This window comes from Haliaeetus leucocephalus, unplaced genomic scaffold (assembly GCF_000737465.1).
Source record: "Haliaeetus leucocephalus isolate CR32 unplaced genomic scaffold, Haliaeetus_leucocephalus-4.0 Scaffold880, whole genome shotgun sequence".
Taxonomy (NCBI): domain Eukaryota; kingdom Metazoa; phylum Chordata; class Aves; order Accipitriformes; family Accipitridae; genus Haliaeetus; species Haliaeetus leucocephalus.
In genome coordinates, this window is record NW_010973316.1 from 2,625,950 (window position 1) to 2,649,423 (window position 23,474).

The 23,474-nt window shown below is 45.2% G+C and overlaps 1 protein-coding gene across 3 annotated transcripts in view; it reads left to right on the top strand.

The window, feature by feature from the left end:
• Positions 1 to 6,055: 6,055 nt before the first annotated feature.
• The window catches only part of MAP2 (microtubule-associated protein 2), a 69,440-nt gene continuing 52,021 nt past the window's right edge, over positions 6,056 to 23,474 (top strand). For all 3 annotated transcript variants that reach the window (XM_010583239.1, XM_010583241.1, XM_010583242.1), the window contains exon 1: positions 6,056 to 6,317. In XM_010583239.1, the coding sequence (XP_010581541.1) occupies positions 6,056 to 6,317 (262 nt within the window). The remainder of the gene's footprint in view (positions 6,318 to 23,474) is intronic.

Consider the following 23,474-nt stretch of genomic DNA (forward strand, 5'->3'; position numbering starts at 1 on the left):
GTCCAGGTGCCATCCATTATTTTTCATCCAAGGTACAATCAAAAGGATTTTCTACAAAGAATATGTGACTATTGACTAACTGTTTGCAGTGTGGAAATGGAAAAGCCTTTAAAAACTGCCAAATGCTGATAAAAGTGTGAGATGAACACTGCTTGCATTTTTAACAGATGCAAGGTAGTATTTAAGAGGATAGTCTACTCATATTGTCTAGAAAGAGGGATCTAGCTGCAAGCTAATAACTTAAGCACTGGACAAGGAAGAAATAAATCATATTTGTTACAAATTACCAGAGAAATGTGTTTATCCTTTATTAGGCTTGAGAGGTAGAGTGGCTCCAACTGAGAGAATGTATAATTCTGTCTAATAATATACCATATTACTAGAATTACAGCACTTAGACATTTAGCATCAAGTGGTAACTTTTGTTAATTGCTTAGTGGCTTCTGGACCATGACCAAGCATTTTAAGTAAGAGGGAAGCTGACATGGTCCCTGTCAGATGCCATGAGACTTTTTCCCCATCCATGCTGTTTGCTGTGATTCTTTTTGATCAGTGTGAAGCACACTGCTCACATCTGAAAATAATCAAATTAATTTGAGAGAAGATGCATGTTAGCTGAAATGAAGGAGTGAAATGTGGGTGCAAAGCTCTCCATGTGTTCATGGCATCCAAAATTAGCCCTTGTGTTTTGTAAATATGTGGAGAGTCCATGAAGACAATAGCACTGATAGGGTTTGTGTACTACATATGACAGGCTTAGCTTTATGATGGCGGCAGGAGGTTATTGGAATTTGTCTGTCCAGATTTCCCACCTTCTGTTGCTTGTTGCTTTTATTCCAACCTCCTGATACCTACCCGCTTTCCTTTGCAATTCTAGACATAGTTGTCAGTGAGTTAAATTTACTGTCAAATTCCCTTGGGACTTCTTAATCCACAGTGCCTGATATTTAATATTCAGACACATCATCCCAACTGGCCAGTTGGTACGTGGACGTGAATTAAAGGTTTTCTCGGTTGCGTTGTTTACCAGTCTGAATTAGATTGTGCCCTATTTGTGCATGGTTTGGGCTTTTTATGTTAAGGAAGGAATTTTTTTAATTTGGTTTTTAGTGTAACTCATTTCAGAGACAATTTCATTCTTCTCTACTTCTTGGTGCCCTCTTCTCTTTAAAAATTTATGAACACCTCACCTCACAAATTTCTTTTCTCTGAAAGAAATTATCTGAATTTCTTAAATTTAATGAAAAATTCTCTTTTAGGCAGTCTCATTCAGGAGTTTTGGAAGCCTGGGTGCCTGAGATCATGCTAACCATACCTCTGTGCCCCAGCCTGCCTCCACGGAGCAATCCCCACCCTCTCCTGGCGCTGGACTTGGGAGCAGGGTAGCTGAATGAGTGCTATGGTGCATCTGAGCTAAATAGCCCTCTGGGAAGAAGGATTTGGCCCTGGAGCCATACAGGGGCCACTTCCCCTCTCCTTCCCACTGAGCTCAGGATCTGGCCATGCCCTCTGCCAGGGTTTGGTTTTCTTTTTGGAGGAGTCTGTTTGTCTTTCCTTTCACAAACCTCCAGTGTTATTCTCTCCCCTGAACTGGAATTGTAGGTCTTCCTCCATGTACCCTGGTGGCTGTTTTTCTTAGTTAATGAATTAGCTTCCCTGAAATCAAAAAGCCTCATTTCACTGTGAATGGGCTCATAGACACAGGAGTAGGTAAAAACATGACTTGAAGCAGGAAGGCAGGGTATTTGCAAAATCCTTCAGTATTGGCCTAATTCTGGTCTCCTGTAAAGTTCTCTTAAAAAGTGAAATTTGTAGAAAATTCATCTGCTTACGTGCAAAGACAATGTTAATGTAATGCTAAGATGATTCTGCAAGATGTACTCATGAAATATACAGGACAGCTAGCATGGCAGGATGTTTAAATCAGCATTATCTTGGGTTTTTGCATGTCATGGTCTCATGCTGTATTACTGTGGGTGATTTGTGGTGTGCTGAGTTCAAAGCACTCGGGCTCGGTTCAACCCAGCCATGGCAGCAGGAGCTGGTGTCACATAAAAGAGCATATGGGTTAAGAAATACATGTTCAGTGCTTTTGAAACGAGGAGGTAACTGCAAAGTCAGACTGCTTGTCCCTCTGTATTAATTCCAAATTATTTAAGTATTTTCTGTCTCTATACAGTTCCCAAATGGCTGAAAAGGTTGGAGGATTTTGTTTTTACCATCATTTCTCCTACAAGTTATTAGTTTAGAAGGCAGGATGTCCAGTTCAGATCCATAATGTCACCCCTAGTGGACCACCTGAGTTACACGGACATGAATTTAAGGTCTGTGAAGTGTCTCTTCACTGCTGCTTTACTGCTGTTGTTGGCAGCTGCTGGTGGAGCATGATCTCTCCGGACAGGGAATGGCCAGGGTCTCAGTAGCATCCTCCATGTCAGTATGGACAAGGAAAGCCTTTTTGGGGAGGGCTGTGCATGGCCCACAGATGTGGGTCAGTATCACTGATGTGGCCTGTGGTGCGCAACAGTGCCTGCTTGATCCCTCTGGAAGGAGGGGGCATTTCCCACCCCACTCCCATACCCTGATTTGCATGGCTGGCTTTGATTAGGCTTCAAGGTGAGGAACATACTGAGGGAGGAGTGTTTCCACAATCCCGTGCCATCTAGCTAACGCAGCTTGTGCCGAGGCTCATACTTGTGCCCCGTGGCATATTGACGTGGTGTCACCAGGATGGCTTTGCAGTAAGGGGCCGTGCTGGGGTGTTGGTGCAGCCTGTGAGCTCCACTGCCCTTCCTGCTGCAGTCCAGCACCTGCCTTGGTCCCTCTCACTGCCAGTAACTTCAGCTGATGGAGAAGAAAAGCAGTGAGAACATACTAGTAAGGTCACTGCTGCGTATTCTCTGATAATGAGGTTCTGCTATAATGGGTAGGGAAGAAAGGCCCATAAATATCCAAATTAATTTTTAACTAAGGCAACACGACATTTTAGAGGACTGGCTGTGCCTTCTTTTCTGATATTTTTTTGAAAGCCTTCATTGCAGTTTATGCAAAGAATAAGTAAATCATAGTGGAAAGAGGAACTTTTTGCTTCCTTGAAGTACTGTTTCCCTAGATTGTTGAAACTATTCCAGGTTTCTTCTTTTAGTATAGCTAACACTATTTAAATTCCACCGTAATATTTGTCCACTCTTGGTATTTCTGTGTCAATATTTAAATTACCTGATTAATTTAATTCCATGGTACGCTAATGAAATGACAGGAAAACAACTAACCTGATGGTAGAAAGCACACCTGTGTATTCTGGATTTGAACCTGAGCTGTGGATGAATCACGCCATACAGCAGATAGTCATTGCTAAATTGCTGAGTACAAAGATGCATTGTGTGACTCACTTGCTGTGTTTCTACTACCATTATAAACTCTGAGAGCACTTGATGAATAACAGAGTCAAGAATGAATTCATCCATGTTTCACTCTGTAACCATACTGAGCCAAATTCTGCCTCCAGATACACACAGCTCTCATTGAAGCCTGCCCACTGTATTTATTTTTAAAGATAAAAGCACTTCTGTTACTTTCACAGAGGACTTCTGTGACACAGTCCATTGTAAGGATGTGAATATCCTTCCTCAAGAGCTTCAAGTGAAGCAGGGAGTGTCTGCCTGGAACCGGGAAGGGTACTTAGGGATAATAGCCTCCAAACTGCAGCAGTGGGAGATAACCATTATGTTCGTCTCGGTGATGTTCAGAACTGCATTCCCCACACTCGGGTCTTCGGTAACCCTCCCTCTCCTTGCTGAGGTGCTGGGCTTTTCTTGTGGGCGACCCAGGGGCTGAACTGCTGAAGCTGGTGAGCAGGTTCATACTGCTCCTGGGGCTTGCTGTCAGGTTCAAACCACACTGGATTGGTGGGGAAAGCCTTGAGTTAGACTTTGGGGTTTGGGGTTTTTTCCCCCTTTTTTTCTTTCTGAGCTTCCTCAGGGGACATAGATGAGAATGTCTCCTTTTTTTCCCAGAACAGGCTCTGTTCTGTCCTCAGACCCCAAACGTTGGTGGCTTTGGACGTGTGGTACTCACTCCTGTACAGAGGGAGACGTTTGTCCTGTGGCCTCATGTTTTGGAAAGGCTCTGATCAGAAAATGTTCTCTAGTGTCATGCAGTAAACAGACCCAGAGGCAGAGACTATGTCTTTGGTACATAGGAGATGGTCTTTGCCAAGCTTGGGCTCTCCCCTTTGTAGTTACCCCATCAGCTCTTCTGGTATGATTTGAGATGGCTGCCTTAAGGCTCTTGCTGTATGTGCAGAATGGCTCACTGATGAGTCTCTCATCAGGGTAAAGGAGGGGGGGAAGGCAAAGGGATGTGGAGCATGTTTACCATTTCTGTGGTTGATTAAGGCATGTCTCAGTGCTACTGAGCTTTGTGATACTGCTCAGCCCACCATTTTCATTACAGCTCAGAGTAAACACTGGGCTTGAAGTTTCACCTGCTCCTACAGTCTTCGTGCAATTGGTTATCCCCAGGAAATGGTGCTGGGTCAGGGTGAGAGCAGACAGAGCTGCGCTTCCCAAAACACCATGGTTTCACTGGGAGGCAAAAGAGTTATTAGTCCTTTTTGGGGTGGAACTACAGTTTGAGTCACATATTTATTGTAAATGAAATCTAATTTTCATGATTCACTGTGATTTTTTAATTTAAATTAGCTCTGAAAGCCATTACTACTAAATGATAACATCTGATCAGAAAGGGGTCAAGTTACCAATTGTGAATTATTATCTGACAAATAACAATAGCTTTTTCTCATGTTTAGAGGTTTTCTGCAAACTGACCTGACTCTGTGGAAACTAGTTTTTTTTCTGGTTGGTTTGTTTGGTTTTTGTTAAACGTCTGCAGAATATATGCACCATCCAGTTTTGTGCATTCTTTTCTAGACTGCTCAGGCTCTGTGATGTGCAGCTGATTTATTGCGTTCATCTGATTTCTTTTAGGTGTATCTTTTTTTCTCCCAGGAAAAAAAGATGGCAAGTGCTTTTGGAAGAGGCCTGCTGGTTTTCACTTGGAAGTAGCTAGCTCAGGTCAAGCCTTCCTCTGCCCCCCCGGAGGTTACCTTATCATTGGAACACAGATTACGATATGTTGTCTTCCTAGGCTTACATATTGAGGAGCTACTACTACATTTTTCTGTGAGGAGTAGCCAAAGCCTATGGCTTGTGCAGTGGCTTCTTTTCCTGGCTTGGACAAGTGAGAGCTAATTAACAGGAGTGAAATACATGTGAAGTAGCAAATAATTATTAGTTTTGTTTATATATAAATACTGATAGTCATAAGAGAATGCAAGTGCTTGTGTGGGAAACAACTGTTCCCCACAGGCTGTTTTGGACAAAAGGGAATGAGTGTGAATGTTCACGAAACAGCAAGTAAGAGGGGATATAAACAGGGTCAAATAGCACATATGTTCAGGAACCCAGTGAATTTTCTCCAATGTGGTTTCTGTCATGGCTAGCAGCAGATTGCATGCGCCACAGAGGATGGATAGCCCTGTAGTTCTGTGCCCAAAGAGCACCTGTTCTTTGCAACTGCAATGAAAATTGCAACAGCAGCTTCACTTCTTTTAGCAGTTGTGGCATTCTTCCCTTTATCACCCTGGGAAGATGTTGTTGCATTATGGTGACTGATCCACTTCTTGTTAAGTGGGTCTACGTTTAACTGTAATTAGTGATTTAAAATCAGATTAATGAAAAGGCAGCCCTCAAGAAACTGGTGCTAATAGTTGCAAGGCATATGAGAGTCAGGGAGGACTTGACCTGTAATTTTTACCGGTCGTGGTTTGTTTAGGTTTTAAAGTAGCTCGCTCACGCCCAGGACAGACAAGCAGAGACACTTCTGCATTTAAACCCTCTCTCATCTGCCAGATGCAAGTTTCTTTGGCAGCACTGCTGGTAATGTGCCTGTGCTGCACCCGCTTGCTGCCTAATGGTCAGGGGCACGGTCACCTACTTGGAGCTGATCTTTCCTGCTAATGTCGTTTCAGGCCAAGCAGTGAAGGCAAGGAACCATGGCAGAGGATAGGAAAGACGAAGCCAAGGCACCGCACTGGACTTCGGGTCAGCTAACAGAGGCTTCTTCACACCCACATTCACCTGAAATTAAGGAACAGGGCAGCACGAGTGCTGGACTGGTCAGAAGTGCCAATGGATTTCCCTACCAAGAGGATGAGGAGCTGGGGCTGGGCGGCCATGAGCAGCCAGGGACGTATGCTCGGACCAAAGAGAATGGAATCAATGGAGAGCTGTCGGCAGGAGACAGGGAGACAGCAGGTAACATGCCTCGATATCCCGCCATGAAATACAGGGCTCTGCAGACCACTGACTGATTTTCCTCCAAGGGGAAATATTAGCTGGAGTCAAGCATGCCCTGGGGCATTGGGGAAGCTGACGTGAGTGAGCATGTGCCTTGGAAGGGCACTAGCTCTTCACAGCAAGGGCTGCATCTTTATCCGGGTTTGCACAAATTGCATCCTTACCCATGACCCTGGGCAGTGCTCTGAGAAGACTTCAGGAAAGGCATGATGGTGCCTTAGTGTGTCTTGGTAGATGGGACAGGGTCACCTCTCTGAGGACAAAAGAACAGGCTGGTGTAAAGCAGCTGCTCAGCTTCTCTGGCCTGGGAGGGAGTAGGAAACCGCTCAGCTGTTGTGCAAGGATAGCTCATGTTGCTCTTGGCATGCATTTGTGTGTGCATGAAGGATGGGTTCTCCTGTTATTGCTCACAAGTAACAACGCCTCCTTGAAACCACCAATTATTTGCAGAATAATGTGTTGCTCAGTCTGACCAGGAATACCACAATTCAGCATCAGCATTTATTCACCCTTGCCCAGGCATATTTCACTGGATACTCACTGGGACTTTTGTCTATTTGTAAACTATGTTAGGATTTTAGGATTCAGCTTGTTATTTGGTGGGAGGGGGAAGTGTGACTGTGTCAAGATGAAATATGCAAAGCAAGTTTCCTGTTTTAGAAGTAAATGCTAATTTTCTGTGTGCAGAGTTCCCACTTTAAACCCCAGATGCACAGTGCAAGAGGAATTTCTCTTGTACAGACACAACTGCCCTTGATGCATCCATCCATGCATGCTAAAGAGATCTTTCTACCAACGTTTGTTGGCTGTTGACAGCATTTGGAGATGCTATCCATAATTTCTCAGCAGCAGAGTATTTTAAGGCTCTTGGACCCTACAGTCATTTCATAAGCAATCGTGCTGGAAATGGATCTTTCTGCTAAAAGTAAATGGGTTTAGATTTTAAGGGTCTCTTCTTGCGGATAGCCAAAATTTGAAAGCCAAAGGTAAAGGAAATCTTGTGTAAGCGTGCAGGTGAACACACTGTTGATGACTGGAGGGATGACAATGAGGTCTTGTCTCTTTGCTGTAACCCAACTTTGTGCTATGCTTAGCCAGCAGATAAGCAGGAGCAGGTGTGCAGGAATCACAGATGCTGCAGTTCTTAGGGGGAAGACTGAGCGCATTTCTTTGCCACAGATTTTTCACACAATCTTGGACAAGTGCTACCCGTACACGTGGAGAAGTGGGAATAACTTTACAGGATGAAGAGGAATTTCCTCTCTTTAAAAAGGGAGGAGAGAGATGCTCTTCTCAGGCTCTCTCAAGCTCAGGTTCTGAGTGGTGGTCAGTGTCTGAACATTTAATTGAGGAGTTTGCAGCTAATGGGTGAGAGGAGGCAGGAACCCACTGCTGCCCATCAGGGGGCATTGTAGTGGTGTATTTTCATGTTGCTTTTTGAGGCAAGGTGTTAAACAGCAGAACAAGAGAAAATGAGGCAATATGGTCTAGGGCAGGTAGCGGGACTGGGGACACATACTTGCCAAGGGAACAAAGCTTCTCTTGATCAGGGTGAAGTTTGCTTCGATCACCACTTTGTGGCCTCATTTCTTCCTCCCCTGCTTTTTTCTCACTGTCTGCTTAGATTGCGAGATCTCTAGTGTGGGGACTTGCTGTCAATACACACAGTTTTTGTTTGCGAGTCTTAGTAAAGCTTATCTCGTGGCATCTTTCTTTGTCCTTGAACACCGGAAAAGTCCCTAAAACTACCTGCCTTCATGGATGAATTCCTAGCTCTCCAGAAACTGCACACTCACACACTGGCTAAGCCTGTATTTAATTTATGCAATATAAACCATCTTAGGATACTTAACATATATTTTTAATCTTTTTTCTCCTTTTGAAGGAGAAACCTGTTGGCAAATTACTGTAGTGATAGAAAGGGACCGGGGCGTGTGTTCTCATTTTACACTAGTATTTACTAGCTGGATGTGCTTAATGCATTGTGAAGCAGGAAGTTTAGAGGTGGATTTTTGGTGTTTGATTCAGAGTTTGATCTTGAAATCAGGATTGCCATTTGCCACCAAATTCAGTCATCTTTGCTGTGTTTGTCTGCTTGTAAATGTTAACTGCAGTGGGGTGTTGTGTCTGGTAGGGTTTTTAAATGCCACTCTGATACACATAATTACCAATAATGGGAATCGTTTAATCATTTGTAGTAGTTTATCAACTCCAAACCGCTGAGGAGAAAATGCACAGGAAACTAAGGTCAACCGAGATGATTAAGCCAAACTGTGGGTTTGAGTGGATTTACAGGGATTATTTTTTTTCCCCTGGTGCAAGTCCAGCACCATAACCTAGGAAAATCTCTGGCTTCTCAGCCTTCGTGTCGGAGTCTGTAAATCCCCAGCAACTGCAACAACCAGCTCACCTGCAGCGGAGCACTAGTATAAACAGGGCATTTCCCAGGCAGCCGCCCATCGCCCCATCCCTGCTGAGAGAGCTCAGTTAGGTTTTGAGGCGTTTCACCTAAGGAAGCTCTCCAGCACCCGACTGACCCAGGAGCTGGGATTTAGTCACGAAATAGGCCTTTCCTAGGGAGAGGTATTCTGCAGCAGTGCAATAGTCCCTTCGGGGCACAGCAAAGCAGCAGGGCACTGGTTTGCAGGGCTCATGCTGTAAAATCTGAGAGCTGTGTGTTAAGGGGAAGGTTAGAGTCAGGCCACTGGGACAAAGGCACCTTATGCCAACACTGATGCAGGGACAAGGGGTGGTAATGGGGGAGGAAATAACAGTTCTTGCCAAAATGCATCCAATCCATCACTGCAAGTGACATTTTTAGGTTTGCACAGTTAAAATTTGCCTTCCTGTATATATGTATGTCTCTCTCTCTTGGCATCTGTCTGAGGGTTATTGAGTCTGACCTCAATTTTGGAATCCTCTGAATCTGGCTGTTGTGTTGCCTTTGATTGATCTGTCTCGGTATCGTGCTGGTAATGGCTGCATTATGGAGACACATCAATGCCCTCCTTTCAAATGGACTGATGGGAACGTGGGAGAGTGCACAGTGCTGTGGGCAGGGCAGCCTCGGGGCCTGATCCGACATCCACTGAAGTTAAAGTCAAATATGTGCGAGAGAATAGGCCAGGTTTTTTGGCATAGTGCACAGGAAGCTGTTACGGATATGGTATGAGTAAGGGGAGTAAAGCAGCTATTGCTTTTTATATGTATTTGTGTATATATATTTCTATATATACTTGGGCTGGCCCTGGCAGACCAGCTCAGCCCCGCTCCAACCTCAGCCCCGTGCCTCTGCCAGCCACAGGTCCCATGCTGCTCCTGAGGAGCTCCTGAAGACACCTTGCCTTTGACGCAGTCTGCAGCATCCCACAGCCCAAGATCCACCAAGTTTCAGTGTGCTCTCCCTGATCCATGTCTGTCCATGTCCTTCCTCACCTGCACACACACACAGAGCATCTTTGGTGAGGATTTTGGAAGTATTAAGAGTGGAGGATGAGATCTGTAGGTTTTGTCAAGCCAAACATTTTCACGTCACATGAGATGTGTGCTGCAAAGGAGGCATGATAGTGTAATCTTCAGAAACTCACTCTGAAGCGGGCTGATGTGGAAAGCTTTAGACTGGACACTATGGTAGAGCACAGGATGCATTTGACTCGTAATGAAATACAAGAGTGGCAGCTTTTTCTTTGCTTACTGAAAAGTCGTGGTCAGCTAGCTAAATGGGAGGAAGCGCTGAGGAGCAGTACAGATGCGCTGCAGCATTCTCTGGGAACCAGCAATTCAGCACAATCCATCATATTTGACTTGCAAGGAACATCAAGCTGCAAAGGTTTGGTTTTTCACACTTAAAATGCATTTATTTTTCTTTCCATGAGTAACCTGTCTTTTAATGAGTAACCTGTCAAATTTGTATAATTAGGGGTAAAAGTGGTTAGATGCCTTGTGAAACATCTTCTACAATATGTCTTTACGTACAGTGACTCAACTGATTGAGTGCTTTCTTCATTATATGCCAAATTCAGGTTTATAATTGGAGGGGGGTTGGATTACCTACACAGTTATTTGATGAATTATTTTTTGACAGATGAAGGGAAAGCACTTCCTGAAATCCTATTACCAGAGCCTCAGGACAGTGGCTCTGTCCTGGTGTCAGTCCATGTTAAGGACAGTAACGCGTCCTGCCAGAGTGACAAACAGAGCCCTTCATTAATTGGCAGGGTACCCAAACCATGTGGGATGCAAAGAGACTGCTGGAAAATTGTGGCAGACTTCCTGACACAGCACAGTGGACCGGCCATGGGTTGAGCACTCCTGCCTTATTTTTCAGAGGTCTTGAGTCACAGGAAAGGCAGTTGTGAGGGAGCCCATGACAAATACATGAGAGAGGCCAGGATTTTTGGTGGCTAGCGGGACCCAGAGACTGGTATGTGTTAGTCTGGAAGTGAAATAGAAAGAGGGGGAGCCCTAGACCTGTGAAGAGGAATGAAGAAGTGGCAGTACTGAGCTGAGGGAGGAGTAGGGGGCTGAGAAATAGTGAGGGAACAGACCCAGAAGCAGGAGAGCTAGGGGAGGCAAAGGGCCGAGAGCTGGTGAGATGAAAGCTGTGAGGGAGCAAAGCAGGGATGGGAAGTGGCATGGAAAAAAGGAAAAATTGAAGATAAGGTAAGGACAATAAAAAGAGGTTCAGTTTTATCTGTTCATCCAGAGCCCACACAGCTTTTGCATTATGGCAGATATCACCCCAGAGAGGAGGGGATTCAGACAGCAGGAATAGCACAGTCTGCAAGGAACAACTGAAGAGAAAAGTGGGAAGGGCAAATCATGTTACAGCCTTGAATGTAATTTATCCTAATTCAGCCATTTGTTTTAGGCTTTGTTCAGTGGGACTAAATGGGCATCTGCAACAAATCTATTCCTGTGACCAAATACTCTTTAAATAATTATATTTCAATAACCTGCAGGGAGTGTCAGCCTGAAAGACTGCCCTGGCACAGCCAGTAATACTTGAGCAGAGGTGGCGTGTCCCTTTAGGTTGGCTATGCAAAAAAAACCATGTTGAAGACAGGGATTGCACTTGTTTCAGCCACCTGGCAGCGTGTCAAGGAAACAGTCTGTATCCCATCGTCTTCCATAGCCTTGCCTTGTAGTAACCAGTCTCCAGGTAAAGAGGATCTTGTTCACGGACCTCAACACCATTGCACTGTTAGAAAAATCACCATGATGCTTAGTTCTGCTGGCTCAGGGCCCTCAGCCCATGAGGGCTAGGACTGGAGCTGCGATGGCAGGTTGTGTTGGGGCAGGATTGCAGCACTGTGCGTGGTGTCAGTAAACACAACAGCCTCTCCAGGCTGAAATTGCACCGAGTCATTGCCTGGTACCATGGTGTGTTAATGTTTTTTTTCCCCCCTACTGACATTTCATTTAATCTTCTTTCCCTTTTTCTTGTCTCTCTCGCCATACAAGTGATAATACTCAGATGGCACTGCCAGTAAACATACAAACAGGCTGTCTTTGAACAGAGAACTTTTTAGTCTTTCTTTCCAACAGGACTGCTTTGTCAGTGCTTTCCTTTTTGTTTGGCTGTTTGAGTTGGCTGTCCTGCTGCTGCCCAAGCCCTCCTGGAGTTACCAGAGCCCCTCACAAACTCCCTCAATACCTGTTCCCCAAAGGAGCCTCCCAGCCTTGTTGTCAGATGTGCATTTTCAGCAAGCCACACGTCTCAAGCAACACAGACAGAATGCACAGAATGATGCAAAATCAATGACATTCAAAGATGAATGTGATTGCTGTGTTCGTCCCATTTCAGTTGTTTATTTTACAAAGCTGGAAGAATGCACCTTACCATGTCGTTGATGGCTCCCATGGGAAAGAAGCTGTTAATTAGGCATTTTGATCTCCCTCCCTTTGCCCAGGAAATGTGACAGTAATTACTATGCACCATCATCTTTGCCAATTTAGATACAGGCAAACATACCAGACTTCTGAAACTTTTCTTCTCTGTGTTAAGAGTAATACAAGTGTCATTTTCTGGGACACATTATTGGAATATTTTAGACATGTTCAAATCATGTTGCTGAAGACAAGCATAGGTGGAGGCAGCAGAGCCTCTTTGGGGCACTTGTAGAAAATGGTTTTTTTACCATTCTCTGTTAAGCTTGCTGTAGAGGTCATTCTCAGTTGTTCTTCTGCAGAGGACTGGGAATGAAGCCGCAGAAATTCCATCTTTTCTCACGTGTCCCCTACCCCCAGCTACCTTCTCCCTGACTCTTAATATTCAGTAACTGCTGTAGAGACCAGTCTCTGCGTGTTTTTTGGTGGCTGGCACTATTGGTCACGAAATCCAGTAAGACATCCCGTTTTGTCCAACTGTAACCTCTCTGAGGGGCTGGCTCTGCCCTCCCACCTCCTCTTGGGACTTCAGAAATGAGTCAGTGATTGAAACATATTGGTAGGAGCTGGAGGACCTGACACAGTTTTGGGCAGTGTAAGCATGCAAAAATTATTGCCTGAAAGGGAGTGGGGTGAGATAACCCAGTGCACAGGTGCCATTGACTCCCATGGCTGGGAGTCAGACATCCAGAGAAGTTCAGCCATCAGTGTCTTTTATCCCTGAAGCTCCTCTGAAAATGTCAGTGTGTGGTTCAGATTTGCTTTTGAAAACTGCATCTCAACCCGGGTGTAGTAACACCGTTAGAGTCAACTGTTGCATTGTGTCACGTCAGCATTGAATCTGGCCAAGAGAAGGCATCAACCAGCCATTTCCTTTGGGCTCCTTGTTGGTGTTTTGATTCACTTTGGTGTTTCCTTGTTAGGGTATGAGCATCATAAGAGGGAATTGCATAAGCAGCTGTACTTTCTTAAGGAGTACGAGCAAAATGCCTGTGAGTGTGTTGGCCTGGCAACCAGTGCTCACTTGGTGCCGTCGGTATTCCCAGAAAACGTAATCCATAACAGCCTCGGAGATGCAACAAGGAGCAACAAGGCTGGGATATGGAGGAAATATCTTTCATAACGTGTTGTTCCAACCATACTGGTAATTCAGACCATACGCTGTGAGTGCCGTTTATCAAAGTTGCCTTTTGAAAACATCTGCAGCCGTTCTTGGAGGGCTGCTGTAGCCAGGATAGCTATTGCCGCTGAAGGATGAATATCCTGTCAAATACAGAACACATCCTGGGAGTTAAATTTTTGCTTTTGTCTCCCCTTTTTTGTGGACAAAAATTTGCCCTTTGTCTGTTCGACTCTGCCCTTCCTTCCCGCCATCCATGTTTGGCTGCCTGCTCTGATGGAGGCTGTAAATGCAGTCTTTGCTATTTCTGTGGGCTGGATCTTGACCCTCCAGCACTGGTGTTAGCTGTGTGACTGGGGGGGGCAGTTGTGTCCAGAGGCCATGTTCTAAATTGTGGCCTGTTGTGCTGGAGTCCTTTTCAATGTATGGTAGGAGAGAGTTTGTGCATTTATGAATTACATAAAGTAGGCAAGGCTTGTACAAGCCAGGAGAAAAGGCAGACAGGTGTGAAGAGAGCTAGCCCAGGTTACCCAGGAGGGCTGTGGCAGAGCCACAGGCAGGCAGCATGGCCCTGTGCAGGGCCGTGTGCTGCCTTTCTGCTGGCTCCTGCCCTCTGGGCTTGGCTCAGCTCTTCCCCTTGCAGAAAGGTGAAAACGGAGCGCTTCAGCGGCTCTTCCCTGACATGTCTGAAGGGAAGCCGTTATGGTCTCCATCTCCAGGATGGCAGCATGAAGGACATGCAAGAGCACTGGGCAATATTTGGCAGTGGGCAGAGGTCTTTGCAATTGCATCTGGAAGGTGGTATCGCTGGGGACTGTGCCAGCATATAATCTTCCATTCCAGTTTTGATCTGAGGGCAGAAAGATTTGGAGGAAGGTTCATCACCAAACAACAGAGCCTTATTTTGCAGGCACACAGCTGCTCCTGTTCCAGGCAAAGCTGAAATGGCAACTGCTTCTCCAAAGTCACCTTCAAAGGGAAGCAGCAGGTTCTTAGGTGACAGCCCAGGCTGTGCTGGTGGGCATTGCCTGCCTCATTTCCTGGCCCCTTGCCCCACGTACAGGCAATTATCAGCTCTCAGGGTCTCACACGCTGTGGAGCAGAAGAGCCTGGAGGTGCGGTCATTAACCCGCTCACCCCTACGCTTCACAAATCCCTCTCTCCCCTTTTCCCATTGCGGAAGCTCATGCATGCAGCTTGGTGCACTTCCCAGCCCTGGCTAACCAGAGGTTAGCCCAGCACAAGGCACTGCTCCCCGCCATCCCCAAGTGTGTCTGATGGAGGCAGGTCCTCCCAGCGCAGGCTGGGCATCTGCCCTTCCAGATGCAGCTGGGCATGGGTATAACCTTTGGCAGAGAGGAGGTAGGTACCATCAGATCACTTACAAAAATGAGTCGCACAAACAGTCTGCTGCTCCTGCGAGGAGTGCCAGGCGTTGCTGATTTCTTTTTTCCCTGTTGCCATGCCAACACGTCCCTGCACAGAGTGAGATCTCTTTTTAAGCTCCGCTGAGAGAAAGTATGTAGCCTGGGAGCTTATTTAGCATTCAGGAGAGCACAGCCTCTCTGTAACGGTTCTGAGCCACAGCCAGGCTGTCTGACAAAGGAAAGGAAGATTTAATTTTTTTCATCCTTTCCTCTAGCATTTGCTTCTCAAGGTTAAGGGAGACAGGGTAGATGGGGAAAGAGACTGGGAGTGCTTTGCAACGGGGACCTCACTCTGCTGTCCTCACTGAGGCATGACTTTCATGGAAATGAAAAAGAAATATTACTTTGGGGTGTATTTATGGTGCAAAATACATGTGTGAGATAGGTATAGAGAGTTACTTATATATATCTATATGCATTAATTTCTTGTTTCAACTTACCCTGATGAGCTACTCTGTATTAAAATTGGAAAGCAAAGGCAATCTGGTTTTTAATTTGAGTGAGGAACTCAAAGGAAAGATTAGAAGGAAGCTGGGGACAAAGCCCCTGTCTCTGTCTTCCCTGCTGTTCTAGTCTGTGAGGTTACAATATTGAGAAAGAAATCATCTCTTCTTGTGCTATATTCATATCCTGAGTGAGGACAGCAAAACCTAGCATGTACTGGTGTTTTGGTTTGGGTTTTTCAGTTTTGTGGAGTCGCTACTGGTAGATTAACTGCTCACTTTAAATTAAATCCTTATAATGATCATTAATACAGGTTTGCTTGCCTTTGCCAGCTGAAGGGATGGAAATCAGCGTAAAGCTGCTGACATTAGCTGGCAGATGAGCACTGATGATCCAGTGCCCATCCGTACCAGTGACAAGGCTGATGTGGAAATTCAAAGGCATGACTCAAAGTGAGAGGGCTACATGCTGGTTTTGACTCTGTCATTTGTTCCTTGGGAGATGCTGGGCAAAACGTTTATATTTTCCTGTGCTGTTTCACAGACCAACTGCAGAGTGGAGTCAGTGGTACTTGGAAAATCCATTCTGAGGTGATGGTTTAGAAATGCAGTCTTGGTTGTTTTTTGGAGTTTTGTTATTACTGAGGCATTCCTCATGACATGCAAAAAGTGCAGGAAACTCAAGGTATCCCAGCTGTGTACATTAGATCATGTGAGTGAGCCCTTCTCTTGCATGTGGAAAATACCTGGTCAAAACTTCAATACTTTAATTTTATTTGCATGCAGTATATGGAAAATAACTGTGAGATATCATTATCTCCCAGGCAGGAAAACCTGTTAGCTGCTTCTCAGAGAGTCATTTTCACTCAAGGCTGAGTAGATTGAATACTTCATGGAAATCAGTTTCACTTGGAGGCACTATATACTTTGGGAGGGAAGAATAAACCCCAGGTATTTCACTTTTTTGTTCCTAGTTCTTTCCTTGAGACCAATTCATAGTGATGTATGATCAGTTTGGTACAGCTCCCAGCAACCAATATAGCCTATGGCAGTTATGATAAAACTAATTTACAGTCTGGTCCTCCGTCCATGAAGCCCATGCATCTGGTGAGACAGATACATTAATAAAGAGCAGCAGAAGTATCAGCTGCCAGTGCTGCGTAGATGTGGCAGTCTTGCTGATGTACCAAAACTGTTTTCATCCCTAGCCTTGCACCACATATGACAGAAGGAAAAGGCTTCTGCTGTGACTATTGCTTTTTACCCCAAAGCCAGGGTAACGTGCCAAATCCAGAGTAACGCAGCCTGTGCAGGTTCTTGGTGAGCTGTAAAGGGAACTAATCCTTAGCTGTTCCTGTCCATGAGTTGTTTTCTCTTTCCTTTCACTGTCATCCTTTCTCTCTATTTAAGAATATATTGTCCCTTCTAAACAATTGCTCTGTCAGCTCTTCCTTCTTTTCCTCTCTTATGTTGCCTCTGGCTTTTCTTGTCCTCTCTATGTACTCCGAGCCTTATCCCAGCCACCCAATGTAGCTCCTCTGTGACCTTGAATTTCCTCCGCTGCTCCTCAGTTTCAGTACACTTGAGAGCTCTGCCTCTGGATGCAGATCTCTCCTGGTGGCTGCAGTGACCCAAACCCTGGTCTCAGCTCTCCCCACAGCACCCAGACTTCCCCAGCACCATGGCTGCAGAAGCTTGCAGGTGTTTAAGTGCCCAGAGAAGACAGCTCTGTTTGGAAAAGTGGAAGAGGTAGTTCAGAAGATGCACTGAGGGCTTTTAAATGCATGTCTTGCATTTTCCTTCTGCAAGAGTAGGTGCACATTTCTCTTTCCTAACCACTTCACATGCTTAGAGGTGTGAGCCAGTAGTCTCCAAGGGTGGGCAGGCAGTGGATGGGAGCAGGCCATGTGAGTGGTCAGGGATGAGTCCCGGTCAGAGACAGTGACCTGCCAGAGACAAGGCTCCCTTTGACTGGAGTAGTGCCAGAAGAGAGGGGGAGAGATGGCAGAACTGCTGAGCAGGGCTGAGAACTGCTCTGAAAATCCATCCACATCACAACCTCTGCGGGACTTGGTTAACTTGTATTTGATGCGGGACGTGTTCTGCTTTGCCTGTCTGTGGGAACACTTGCACATGCTCGTTTGTAGGTACGCAACACCGTTCCTCACAGTCAGCAGGAGAAAGACATCTGTCTTGGTACAGGTGCGGGGCTAGGCTGGGAAGCAGAGCTGGGAAGAGATTAGCCATGCAGCTGTTGCTGCATTGCAGAGCTAGCTGGTTAAGCAGGGTTGGACTGGCAGTGTGAGCCCTCAGGTGAACAGGGCATGGTATTGTGTTACCATATCCCCTGATGGGATGAACAAAAATTCTGTTGCATTGACAGAATGATCTTCAGTCCTTCTGACAAGGCACGACTAGATATCCCACACAACACGTGCACAGGTTAATGTTCATTTTAAACTTAAATTCAGCAGAGTTTGTACAGCATACTTTGAATTCTTTTTTAAAAAGATCACAGGCACACTGTAAAGAGTGTTTAAAATCAGCTCAAAAGGAGCTAAAAATGAACTTTAAGAGACATGTCACCTCCTGCTGTATGTGGCTGAAGCTCCATTGACTTCTATGGGGGTTCTTAAAAGTCTGTTTGTTTAAAATCTTAACTTGTACTGAAGTTCAAAACAAATATTGATTTAAAAGAGAGTTACCTGTTACGTGTATTACTTGCACTCAAAGGATTAAATATCCGGTTCTTTGTTTTGAAGCCAAATTGGTTTCTTCTGCATGAGTCCCAAGGAGTTTACATTTTAATGAACGATAGATATAGCTGCTTCGTATACATGTGAGTGATGTTTTCAGCTGATATCTAGTCCTGGGAAAGGCAGTGGGACCTCCCTGCATTGACCTGGCTGAGGGTCTGGTGTTGTCTGCTTCAATATTGCATGTTAGCTATAAATTGTGTTGCTGATGCATCAGACAAAACATAACTGATTAGCTTTTCCCACCTCTGACTTGGCTGGGAAATGCTGACAGTAGTAAATATTTTGTTCCAGGCAATAAACTTAAGAAGATGCGACTCAGGAGATGCACAGGGAGCAAGTATTTGCAGTAATGAGGGCTCATTTTAAAAGCATTGCCTTATTGTACTGACATTTGTATGACTACTTTTTAACAGTCTTTCATATTTCAAGGGAGGGAGGATGTGGGGACTGATCCCTTGGTGTTTTGTTCTACAGCTGCTAGACAGTGTGGCAGAGGCCTCTGCCTAATGAACGTGCACTGGGGTGTTGGGGAGCTGGAGGGGGGGCTCCCTGGAACTGTCAGAATTGCTCCTGGCTCCTAGCATGAGTCGCTTTGGATTTTGCCACTTGAGTGCCTTGGAGATTTGGACTATCTGTCCAGCTCTCTGGCTGAAGAGGGTGATCAGGAAAATGCAGTCAGGGTAGTGGAGCTGAAGTACATGCAGAAGGGGTGGAAGTGGTCCAAGGACAGGCAGCCCGACCCTTGGCTGAATGCTGCGGAGCAGCCAGGGGTGCACGGACAAGCCATCCTCCAGCTTCCCTATTTGCTTGTGCCAGAGCACAACCAGTCCAACACAACTCAGCTGCAGCCAGGACACCAGTATTGCACCAGATTTACTCTGTTATAAAGCAGATATGTTAAGGGACTGGATAATGGCGATTCAGATTTACAATCTTGAGTTTAAGGAGAAGGTAGGAGGGTCTGTTGAATACCTGAAGTACCCCAAAACACAAAGGTGTAAGCTCTTTGCTGTGGGGCACACCAGGGCATGAAGCTGCTGTGTTGGGTATCCAGCTGTAGCTCCCCCTTACATGCTCTTTACACATAATCATTGCAATACATCTTTCCCCAAAGGTAGTCTGAATGTTCATACCTTTGTGTTTCAATGCATTAAACAATCAAAGCTCTTTCTTTCCCAAAATACAAGCCTTTTCTGACCTGTTCAGTTGGTTAGCTAGTAAATCCAGGTGATTAAATTAATCCGTCACTATCCTCATTGATGCTGCAGTAGCTTAAAGTCAACAACTTTATTACGGAAATTATACTTGTCAGTTGTGTTGTGGTTTCATTTAATTTAAAAGCTGATGTTCCCATTACTTGCCTTCATACCTCCTGCCAATTACTGTTGATATTGCCAACATCCAGATCAAGGACCTACTTACAGCAAAATATTTACACAAAGCCATTTGAGAGCAAATATTGAATTCTGTAAAGCTATGTTACTGCTTTTTTCTTCTATCGCAAGCACTAATCTGTTGGCATTATTTGGGTTTTATATAACTTATTCATACTGCTTTGATTGCTGCTGTGCATTTGTCTTTTAACCCAAGTGCAAAAGGCAGTACTTAGGGTTGTCATGATCCCAGTGTCTGATTTTTCTATCAGAAATATCACTCACTGGGTGAAGCCCAGGTCATTTTTCCCCAGCGTTTCAGCAGTCTTGACTGAAATAAGAGTTGTACACCAGCTGCCAGGAGAGCTGAGCATGAATTCAGGACCTGTCCTTAGGGTACTGGCTAATGTCTCTAAACAAATCGAATAGCTATTTGGTTTGTAGTCCTGCTGCACTTGGAATTGCAGTACCCGGGAGGCAAAAAATCCATAGGTCCTGTTTGCTTTTCAAATTGTCAAAGATAGCAAATAGCCACTTTGTATCTTTCCTTTCTGCAGGAATATATTTGGGGTATTTTGCCTCACTAAGCAGAGCAGGTTGGTCTGTGCTTCTGTTGTTGACTCAATTCCACTGTGCCAACAATTAGTGCTGGTTACCTTGGAAACTGCTCTGCACCCTACTGGGGATTTTGACAGGCACATTTTGACTGAAATTGCTTTGTTTTCCCAATTCTGCAAGCACACATGTAGCTAATCCTTTTGCTGTGCTCTGCCTGTGTTCCTTCCCTAAAATGTAGCAAAATTAATGAAACGTATTAATTTATCCTTTCCATCTGTTTGCATCTTTCTTTATCCCTGTTTTAGCCTCAGTGCTCCAGGAGTGTTAATTACCCTTTGCTTTAACCGAACTCACTGTTAATTTTCTTGGTAGGTGTCTGAGGGATGACATTATGAATGCACGTGAAATTTTGATGCAAATTTCAGTCTCCTCTTCTCTGTCCCTCCCTATCATCCCTTTCCTTTGGTTTTCTCCTGGAGCATTTGTTGTGCCATGTGGTTCCAGCACGTTAAACTTTGTTTATGCCTTAAACAAGTTCTGCTTTACAGAGACCAGATGGCATCTTCCATGGCTACAGCAAACTCAAGATCCACTGCCACCGTAGTGGTATCGGATAGAGCTGTTGCTAGGAAGAGCAGGGTGTGATGCTGCTGCAGTCTGGGAAGAGTGTCCCAGTGAAATTGTGGGGACGTGAAATGCTTTTTCTTTTTGGAAGGAGCTGTTCTGTTGCTGTGAAATGGGTGCTCAGGTGGCAAGAAGCGATAGATAGGTGGGCTGAGTGAACTGACTGAATGGCAGTAATGAAACACAGGCAACTATGGTCAGGGAGGGAGAGTAAGAGCTGGGGATGCAGACTCTGGTCTGACTGGGGCAACTCTGGCCTGAGAAATCAACTGACACTGTTATGTGAGGTGACAGGCTGGCTGTTCCCCAGGGCGAGCTGTACCAGCCCCGGTTCATCTGCCAGCAGGATCGATGCTGCTGTGCTGGCACACATACCTGCGAGGCAGGAAGATGCCATGACCCCTGCCTATAGGAGGTTTCTCATGTCAAAAACAATTCTCAGAATAATAATACAGCATTGCATAGAGGGGTAGGAGGGAGAGAGGAGAAGGTAAAAGGTACTGCTGGATGAGGGCTGTCAGAGGCAAATGTCTGAGCCTGAGCAGTTTCACCTAGGAAGTGGTGTTCATAGCAAAATCAGCTCCTCAACGGATTGAGCCTGAGGTTATGGTAGGCTGGAAGAGAAAAAGTGCCTGAGGCTGAAGGAAAACCATTAAAAAGGGTACAAAGGGAACAGACACCACACATCACTGCGGAGATGTGTCACAGAGCTAATTTTTGCTCTTGCTTTTATAGTTGCCAATTATTTCTAACAGTTTTCTGGAAATATTTGGTGAAAGCTCAGACACCTTTTTTAAAGGCTCTTGCCACCATCCGTACATCTGTCTCTGGGGCTGGTAAACCTGTCTGTTAAAAAACTTAATGGACTGGAAAGGTTTCCTGGGAAATGAAAGTACTGTGAGTAATGGATTCAAGTACCAGTGGAGACATCTGCAGTCCATTGACAACCGCAGCAGCATCAACAAGAAATGAAAGAGGGCTTTGACACAACATCTACAGGGCCTTTTACAGGGTCTGATCCCAGATCTTTGGCTCTGCTGTAGCCATGTTTGGCATGTAACCTTGCTTTAACGGCCCCTGGTTGAGTCTCTCTCAGTGAAGGGGGCCTCTCTCAGGTGTCTGGAGGCAGTGGCTGGATGATGCCTACTGCTGTTTAAAAATTGGTGCCAGAGCAAGCTGGGGTGGGGATTGGGCCCCTGTTTTGCCCTTGGGTGTGCTTATGAGAGGGGCTGCAGCTTTTGGAGGCACCAGGCCTTGTAAACACAGCAAAGAGGAGAGGCTGCGTCTCCCCATACCATCAGCAGCTGGTTCAGCATCTCCTGTGCATCCCAGTGCTCTGAAACTGTTTGTGTCCCTGAGTTATCTGTGGGGCAGAGATACTCCAGATGTCCCGATTTGGCATTCTAGGATTTGTCACACCTTGTAGAAGAACCAGGCTGGCTTCCAAAACCAGGAGCAGAGAGTGCTTACTGGTTTGAGTTTTAACTTTGGTTTAAATTAGCATAGTGCCCAAGACAAATGCCTGCCCTCTGAGCAGGGCAGAGTCCTCTGTTCCTGCCAGAGAGCAGCCATGGCACTAGTAGCAACGGGGCAGGCTTGACCTGACAGCCCTGTTGGAGCTTGATCTGAAGTGACAACCTTTAAGGGAGTGGTGGAATCACCATCCCTGTGTGTTAGCTCCTGGCTTCTCGGCTCAGCCTGCTCATTGCCGGGGCTTTTGAAAGCTCGTGCTGAGGATCTTTCGTAATGTCTCCTGTCTGTTATGGACATCACATTTGAGGACCACCTGTACTTTTGGGTACCACATTCCCTGAAATCAAACTGGGAGACTCAGTCTGTGTCCTGTATCATGAGTAGCTGACATCTTGGTAAAAAGGAGCAGCATTTTACTCTCCACAAAATGAAAAGTAAAGCAATGTTGCCGTTCATTGTGCTGGAGTCTCATGTGAAGCCAAGGTCTTTGTTCCCTTTAAGAAACATGTATTTCATGTTACTTGTTATTTGTTAGTGCCATTTTTGTGGCACAAAGTAGAGTCAGAGAATGTCTACCTGCTTAAAGTGAGGAAAATAAATCTCTACAAGCAAAACTCTCTCTAATGAATCCAGAGCTTTTAGGCTGTGAAGAATTTGCCTGGCATCCAGGCTGGCTAACTCTTCTCTTTCTTTTTTTGTTCTTTATCATTAGCCTTCCTTGAACTTTAACTGAACCATAAGGAAACTATGAAGAGTCTCAATGGCTGCCCTGTGAGGATTTGACTTACCCATTGGATCTGCTATTTATAGTGTCCATTAGTACAAAAACGTCTGTCCTTTTGCAGCAGTCATGTATAGCTAAAGCACTGCTTTTCTGGCAAACTGCCTGTGCTTCCTCTGTCACCCAAAATACCCATCAACAGTGTTCAGAAGTGAGCCTTTCTTGGTTAAAAAAACCCCAGCCAAACAACAACAAAAAAACCCCAAACCACCACACAAAACCCAGAGGCCATTTATATTTTTCTTTACTTATTTTGCATAGCCTGAAATTGAATTTTCCATTTTTCAGGAGGCAACCCTTCACCCCCAGCCATATTTCCCTATGGAACATAATCTTTTCCCCAAGCAAATTAAATCAGGCAGAGAGCTGAGAGGGTGGGAACTGTCTTCCAGCCTTGGAGACCCCATTTGCACCCCAGAACCAGGCTGGATGTGAACAAGTATAAATTCTGTAACAAAGGAGACCATTTTTAATAGGGATTTGTCTTACCTTGCTGGGAGGAGGCTCGCAGTAGCTTGGGTGATGGAAGGCTGGTGATTGAGTGGGTTTCCTTTGGATATGCTCCAGGGTACTAAATCTGGTATACATTTGCATATTCTCTATCTGAAAAATTAATTGGAGCCTTTTCTTAAAATTTTCCTATGAAAATAAGCTTAAAAAATTGATTC